Genomic DNA, 6,677 nt, shown 5'->3' on the forward strand with positions numbered 1-6,677 from the left:
CCCCAGGCGCGGCCCAACGGACCCCCGCAGCCCGGCCTGCCCTCGCTTGGCGGCCGCGACTTCTACGACGTCGCCTTCAAGGTGAGCCGGCCCCCGCCCCAGGAGAGCGCAGCAGGTGGCGCTCCGCCGGAGCCGAGCGGGGAGAGGTCGGGGAGGGGGTGCGAGGCCCCGCGGACCGTTGGCGGGGAGCCCCGCCAGAGCGGCACCCAGCAGCTGGCACGGTGCATGGCATACACACACAACCTTCAGACCCGGATTTCAGCCGACAGCTGTCAAGACCTGCCCCCTAAAGCCCCGGCTGGCAAAGCTGGACAAGGGGTCCCAGACCTGGCAGGTGCTCCGTCCCTGCTCCCGAATGACAACCCCACCCCCCGACCCCCGTGCGGGGCCCATTCTCACCATTTCCCATATGCTGCCTTCCTCATGCCCAGGGTCTGTGGATCTCGTCTTTTTGGAGGAAGGGGAACATTAAAAAATGGTTTGCCAGTTGGGTGGGGAGAACTGGGGGCCTCCTTCAGCCCCAGGCAGGAGCCCGGAAATTGTGTAGGGTTGTCAAGACCCTCTTTGGGTTTAGAGCCTTTCAGCAGGCTGGGGGAGGGAAGGAGGAGGGAGGCCTGACTGCCCCTCCTGCTCCACAGACCTGACCTGGGCCCCTCCTCACACCAAGACCTGACTCCCACGTGGCAAATTCCTCCAGTCTTACTGGGATTGGAAGACCCCCCTGGCACAGAGACCCCTCCAGGCCCCTCAGGTCTCCAGCTACCAATCCCGGCTCAGCTTCCCACCATGCTCCACATGCTTCCCTTCCAGATCAAGCACAGTGTCCAGGCTCTGGGGGTGGGTTGGATCGGACCTTGGTTGGAGGCAGCTGCCCCCACTCCTCACCGATTGAATAGGGTCACTGTTCTAGAAGGGACAGAACCTTCTGGAGGAGGGAACTGGAGGTCTAGGCTGGCAGTGACCATAGCTGCCGTGTCTCCCCCTAAACCTGCAGGCCTGGGAGGGTTCCTCCACTCCTGGCCAGGCCAGCTCAGGGGAGGCCAGACACTCCTCTGGATGGGCCAGCACCTTGGTACCCTCTGTCCCTTACACTTCTGACTCTCCTGTTGGTCCCAGGTCATGCTGGTGGGGGACTCAGGCGTGGGGAAGACCTGCTTGCTTGTGCGCTTCAAGGACGGGGCTTTCCTGGCAGGGACCTTCATCTCCACTGTGGGCATCGACTTCCGGGTGAGAGTGGGGGTTCATGTGCTAAGCCCTGAGGTGGCCCAGGCATGCCCTGGGCCCCCGACACCAGCTCACTGGTGTTCTCACAACACCCCTGGGCAGCTGGTTCTGTGCCCCGTGACACCGACAGCTCGAGCTCCTGTCTGGACCATGGGGCTCTCGGGGCACGGTGGCGGGGGGGTGTTTGAGGTGGGATGCCTTAACCACCAAACCGCCCACCTCCTGACCCCCCCGAAGGGTCCTGGGGACAGGTGATGGTTGCATTAGACTGAAGCAGGGATAGCTCCCTTGTGCTTGGAGCTGCATTCTGTCTCAGGATAGGTGGACCCTGGTGCCCCCCTCACTCCACCCCCGCGATGGCCGTCATAGGACGCTCAAGGCCACTGTCCTTCTTGTACAGAGATGCCAGGTAGCCTGCCAAGGACCTAAGAGACAGGTGGTGTGGAGTGCATACCCCCTCTGGGAGCAGGGGCAGGCTCCTGTCCTGGGGTGAGGAGGCTCACAGGAAGTGCTGCTGCCTGGCTGGTACCCCCTCTTTAAGAGCCCCCTCCCTCATTGCCCCGGCGGGAGGGCTGTGTCCTGGGCTTTCCTGGAGGGACAGAGGTGCCCCTGGACATTAAGCCCCCAGTCTCCCTCCCACCTGGCACCCTAAGCAGGCTGTGGAGCCAGCAGGGAATGTGGCGGGCTGCAGCCTGAAGCCCATGGGGCTCCGCACCCCAGCCCCCATCTCAAGTCACCAGTCTAAATTCTGAGTGCCTTGCCAAGGTGCTGGTGTGTTCTAGACAAATCCTAAATTTGCATTTTTTCTCACCCTTTAATTAGACCCAGTTGGTGGGAGGCTGGGAGGGAGGCCCATTCTGGGAACGGGAAAAGGGGCTCCCTCCAGGCTGGGGAGCCATTATTTGCCCTGCTTGGGGGTCCAGGTCCCCTCAAATCTGAGATGAAGTAAGGGTTCAGGAGCCAAAAGGGGGCAGTTTAGGCCTGGGACAGGTGGTCCTTTGCCTGTTTTAAACCCATCTTTCCCCTTCTCACCTTCCTCTTGGCTCTGGCACAGGTGGGGAGGGAGGTGAGGCCTTTGGTTCACACCCCTGTTCAAGGGTGTCAGTGGGGGCAGGTGTCCTCCCCAGCCCCCACCTCAACCCAGCAGATGGCAGTGCCACTGGTTCCTTGGAGACCCAGAAGCACCCTGACAGGAGCTTGGGGAAGAGGGAGGCGGTGCCAGTCCAGCTGCCAGGGGCCCCCACCCCCACCCCCGCAGATAGGAACTGTGGGGTTGGGCCTCTCCCTGCCACCAGACCTGTGCTGGGAAGGCCGGGCTAGGGAGCACTACTGACCAGGAAACACTCAGTGAGCACCCACTGTGTGCCAGGCCACTTCGGGCTCTGTGGTCACTGCACCAGGTCCTGTCCTCAGGGGGCTGCTGTCTCAGTGGAAAGAGCTCTTAAATCAGGAAGCTGGCCAGGGCTAGGCACCTGGGGGAGGTGGGCAGTCAGGCTGGGAGAGGGAAGGTGAGAGCAACAGGACTCAGTGACTGACTGGGGAGGGTAGTGGCAAGTGGCCTCCATGGGCAGGGAAGCTGGTGGGGCATGTGCCAGGCCTCCAGGGTGGGGAGAGAACACACCTGGCCCAGAACTGGCCATGGAGGGCTACAACCTCCAAGTCCAGCAGGACGGCCATCTGGGTGGGAGAGGGGCCATTGGCAGGGGAGGTGTACAGAGGCACGGGGAGCTAGGAGGAAGCTGGGACCTCAGGCTTCGGGCTCCACCCTGGCACTGCGTGCAACCCCCACCCCACCCCACCCCTGGGAGCTACCCACTGGAGGGTTGCAGTGTTCTAGCTGCTGGTTGCTGGGCTCCCACTGACCGGGCTGGTTGTATTTCAGAACAAAGTTCTGGATGTGGATGGCATGAAGGTGAAGCTGCAGGTGAGTGGGGGGCAGAGGGTTGAGGGTAGTGAACATCGAGGAGGGACCAGCAGCCCAGGCTCTGGAATTGTGCCTGTCGCTCCAGATCTGGGACACGGCTGGCCAGGAGCGGTTCCGCAGTGTCACCCACGCCTACTACCGCGACGCTCATGGTGAGCTTGTGGGTGGGGAATGCCAGTCCCAGGGAGTCACAGGCTGTGCTCTGCGGGCACCCTGGGCATGAGCATGGCAGGAAGCGTGGAAACTGTGCACAGGGGGGTGTGGGTGACAGGAAGTTGCTGTGGGCCATGAAGGCATTCTCACTGGCCCTCTGCCCCCAGCACTGCTGCTGCTCTATGATGTCACCAACAAGGCCTCCTTTGACAATATCCAGGTCAGTGGTTTCCTTCCTGGTGGTGGTGGTGGTGGTGGTGGTAGGAACAGACCATGATGCTATTAAGGTCCCAGGGGGCTGAGGACCTGCGGGCAGCAGGGAGACAGCCCCTCTGGTGGCTCAGGTGGAGTGTTCCCTGAAGGGACTCTGGGGATCTTCCAGTCCTCCCAACACCTTGGGCAAGGTGCTTGACAAGGGTGCCTCAGCATATGACACAGGGACCCCGGTTTCTGGGCTCTCCTGTTAGCTAGAGCCCCCAACAGGCACCTCAAGAGTGGGGCCCGGAGGGCCAAAGGGCACGCAGAGTGCCAGCCTCCAGCTTGGTCTCAGCTTTCCCCCCACAGGCCTGGCTGACCGAGATCCAGGACTATGCCCAGCATGACGCAGTGCTCATGCTGCTGGGGAACAAGGTGAGCACCCAGCCCGTCCTCTGCGCCGTGGCTCTGGATGCGGGTGGGGGTGGTGGGGTAAGCCCTGGGCCTGTTCTCACCAAGACCCCTACCCCCACCCCGGCCAGGTGGACTCTGCCCAGGAGCGCGTGGTGAAGAGGGAGGATGGGGAGAAGCTGGCTAAGGTGAGCCGGGGTGCAGTGGGTGGCCAGGGAGTGTCCCTGGGGTTGCAGGGCCTGGGCTATCTCCACCAGGCTGCCACCTGGCTGGCAGCAGCTGTTTGCAGGAGTACGGGCTGCCCTTCATGGAGACGAGTGCCAAGACCGGCCTCAACGTGGACTTGGCCTTCACAGCCGTAGCCAAGTAAGTCCTGGCAGTCCTCAGGATGATCCTCCAGACCGAGCCTGAAATCTCTGGTGGGGTGGAGGCTGTTCCACGGTTCCCTCTGTTCCACCCCCCCCCAGGGAGCTGAAGCAGCGCTCCATGAAGGTCCCCAGTGAGCCACGCTTCCGGCTGCACGACTACGTCCAGAGGGAGGGCCGAGGGGCCTCCTGCTGCAGACCTTGAACCCAACTGGGCACTGCCACTGCACGTCCTCCGGGGGGCCCCTGCTCAGCCCAGCCCCACCGTTCCTGGGATCGCAGACTGAGCCTTGCCTTTCCCTAGAGCCTCGGTTCCGACAGGCTTCACGGAGCCGGTGGTCTGCGGCCCCCTCCACCTGCTGCCGCCTCAGGGCCCTGCCCCCAAGGCCTCGATGGAAAAGCAAAAGTGTCCCGTGCAGGGAGCCTGGTCTTGTGGCCATGGCACTCTGCTGCCCTCTCCTGGACACGCCTGGCTCCAAGGCTGGGCCCCGGTGCCAGCACAGCGTGTACAGTGCCTAACCCCTCAGAAAGCCATGTCTTCAGCGACGAACGCTCCCCAGGCAGGGAAAGGCCGGCCTCCTGTCCATGCCCGGGACAGAGGGCTTCGCTGCACATCCAATCATGCATCTGTGCCCCAAGGACCAGAGCCACCTGCTGCCAACCCACACACTCGGAGACTCTGGTTTGTTCAAACACCAACAGGGTCTTCCTCTCGTGTTACCTTGAGAACGCCAAGTTTGCGGCTTTATAATACACGAATGGCATGCCGTGGGAAATCAGTAAATGTCAGGGAAGCTAGAACTGCCAGCCTAGCTGAGTCCTGGGCAGAGCAAAGTTAACGCAGGAGGCTGGCAGTGAGCTCCATCTCGTAGGTCGGTTTAGATTAAGAGTCTTTGTTTTCAGTCTTAGTGAATAAAGTTGTGTTTTCTGGACTGCCAGTCTCTTCTGTTAGAAAAAAAATTCCCTTTTTGCCCCCTCAGCAAAGTACAGGTTGAAGACAACACTAAGAGGGCAGTACTGTCAATTAGGCTTGCTTGGAACCCCAATGCTGTCTAGGGAGCACACGGGAACCTAGGTGGTTCACGTCCACTCCCCTCCGCAAGACCCGACGAAACAGAAAACAGCGCTCTCCGGCCGGTTAGTGAGGAGTTAAGAGTTCCTCACCTGCCCAAGACAAAGGGCCAACCCCGGGGTTTCAGGTCTTACAGACAAGAAACGGGGAAGTCACTGTGTGAACATCCATTTCCCTCTACCCTTTCCCAAGACTGCCCAGGGATGAGCCAGTCCTCCCGCGGAGTCCTCTGGGGTGCAAACGCGTGAAAATAAAGACACTTGCGCTCCCATCAACTCACCATCTCTGCTTTACTGCTAAACGCCGCTGATGCGGACATGGACTCCCACCTTACCAACAGGCCCCCGGGGCTGATGTTCATTACGTTCACGGTCTCCAACCGCGTCACCGACAGCCCTGAAAGTCAGACATACAGAGGCGAAATGTAGACACAAGCCCACTACCCCGATTTATGGACGAGATGTTTTTCACACCAGCCCCTCCTGTCAAGGGGGCGCACCCTGAAGCCTCAGTCTTGCAAAATAATCAGACTGCACGTGCAGTTTTCATACGAGGTGTCAGAGATTAAAGCAATTCATCACAGGCTCGAAGCTGCATGGGGGAAATCAGGCCCGGCCCAGGCTTACCTGCAGAGAGAAGTTGGTCTGGAGTCGCACTTCCCCAACGGAACGGGAGGGCGGGGGGGCGGGGGGGGGGGCGGAACAAGGAACATGTACAACTATGAGTACAGAGGCAGAGTCCAGGCGGAAGATGGCTCGAGGGGACCTCCACTCGGTGACCAGTTCCTCCCCACACATAGGCTCACGGCGACCACATAAAGAAAGACCCAACGCCGCCACTGGATCCCGAAAGAAAGCAAGGGTGCGAGGCTCAAGCTTTTATAGAAACTGCTCTACCTCTGCGATTGGGTAATCATGCCGGAAGTACCCGCCCCCTGTTTCCTAGACCAGACTTGCAAAGCTTCTCCCTTTAGCAGAGGCCTTGGAACTTAACTGTGAGCGACAAATGCACACAACCAATCAGACTCCGATCTGCAACATAGAATGATTCTGAAGCTACCAATCCCGCTCCGCGACGTCAGAACCGACGGAAGTCGTAGTTTCTGGGCGGCCGCGCGTGAGGCGGTGACCCGGCCATTGAGAGACGGGGAACTACATGTCCCGGCGGGCGTAGCGTGCCAGCGCTTCCGGCTCGCGGGTCCTGTCTCTCTCCCGGTTAGCAGCCGCGGGGGCACGATGAAGCGGGAGGGTAGCGCTGCCGCTCCCGGGCGGCCGCGGGCGGGTGAGTGTCCGAGCGGCGCGCCCGGCCTGGGGCTCGCGTCCCGGGGCCGCGC

The 6,677-nt window shown here is 61.2% G+C and overlaps 2 protein-coding genes, 1 long non-coding RNA gene and 1 other non-coding gene across 8 annotated transcripts in view; 2 read left to right on the top strand and 2 right to left on the bottom strand.

The window, feature by feature from the left end:
* The first annotated feature begins 6 nt into the window (after positions 1–6).
* RAB26 (RAB26, member RAS oncogene family) lies at positions 7–5,204 on the top strand. Of its 4 annotated transcripts, none has more exons than XM_029946319.1 (9): positions 7–81; positions 1,117–1,227; positions 3,107–3,148; positions 3,234–3,300; positions 3,469–3,521; positions 3,866–3,931; positions 4,039–4,095; positions 4,184–4,273; positions 4,375–5,204. In XM_029946319.1, exons 2-9 carry the CDS (start codon positions 1,120–1,122, stop codon positions 4,408–4,410), a joined length of 519 nt encoding a protein of 172 aa, XP_029802179.1. In that variant the 5' UTR covers positions 7–81; positions 1,117–1,119; the 3' UTR covers positions 4,411–5,204. The 4 variants fall into 4 exon arrangements, with proteins under 4 accessions (XP_029802179.1, XP_029802180.1, XP_029802178.1 ...); XM_029946320.1 differs by having other exon boundaries at positions 4,187–4,273; XM_029946318.1 differs by having other exon boundaries at positions 4,197–4,273.
* LOC115298014 lies at positions 4,990–6,203 on the bottom strand. The gene is made up of 3 exons (XR_003911559.1): positions 5,971–6,203; positions 5,625–5,740; positions 4,990–5,217 (listed from the first exon to the last, which is right to left on the bottom strand). It is a non-coding gene; the product is annotated as an uncharacterized LOC115298014 (long non-coding RNA).
* On the bottom strand, positions 5,848–5,930 carry LOC115300577. The gene has a single exon (XR_003912741.1). It is a non-coding gene; the product is annotated as a small nucleolar RNA SNORD60 (small nucleolar RNA).
* Positions 6,204–6,505: 302 nt separating the features above from the next.
* Positions 6,506–6,677, top strand: part of TRAF7 (TNF receptor associated factor 7) — a 17,057-nt gene continuing 16,885 nt past the window's right edge. Inside the window, exon 1 of one of the 2 annotated variants that reach the window (XM_029946314.1) lies at positions 6,506–6,625. The gene's annotated coding sequence lies outside the window, so the exon portion shown is untranslated. The remainder of the gene's footprint in view (positions 6,626–6,677) is intronic. The other variant, XM_029946317.1, reaches the window with a different exon arrangement.

Source organism: Suricata suricatta, chromosome 8 (assembly GCF_006229205.1).
Source record: "Suricata suricatta isolate VVHF042 chromosome 8, meerkat_22Aug2017_6uvM2_HiC, whole genome shotgun sequence".
NCBI classification, from domain to species: domain Eukaryota; kingdom Metazoa; phylum Chordata; class Mammalia; order Carnivora; family Herpestidae; genus Suricata; species Suricata suricatta.

What these genes read in the sequence shown, in the direction of transcription:
- RAB26 (XM_029946318.1), top strand. Translation starts at nt 1,120, where the DNA reads ATGCTGGTGGGGGACTCAGGCGTGGGGAAGACCTGCTTGCTTGTGCGC. An exon ending in GCATGAAGGTGAAGCTGCAG is followed by an intron (nt 3,149 to 3,233) that starts GTGAGTGGGGGG and finishes CTGTCGCTCCAG; the next exon opens with ATCTGGGACACGGCTGGCCA. An exon ending in GCCTTCACAGCCGTAGCCAA is followed by an intron (nt 4,274 to 4,374) that starts GTAAGTCCTGGC and finishes ACCCCCCCCCAG; the next exon opens with GGAGCTGAAGCAGCGCTCCA.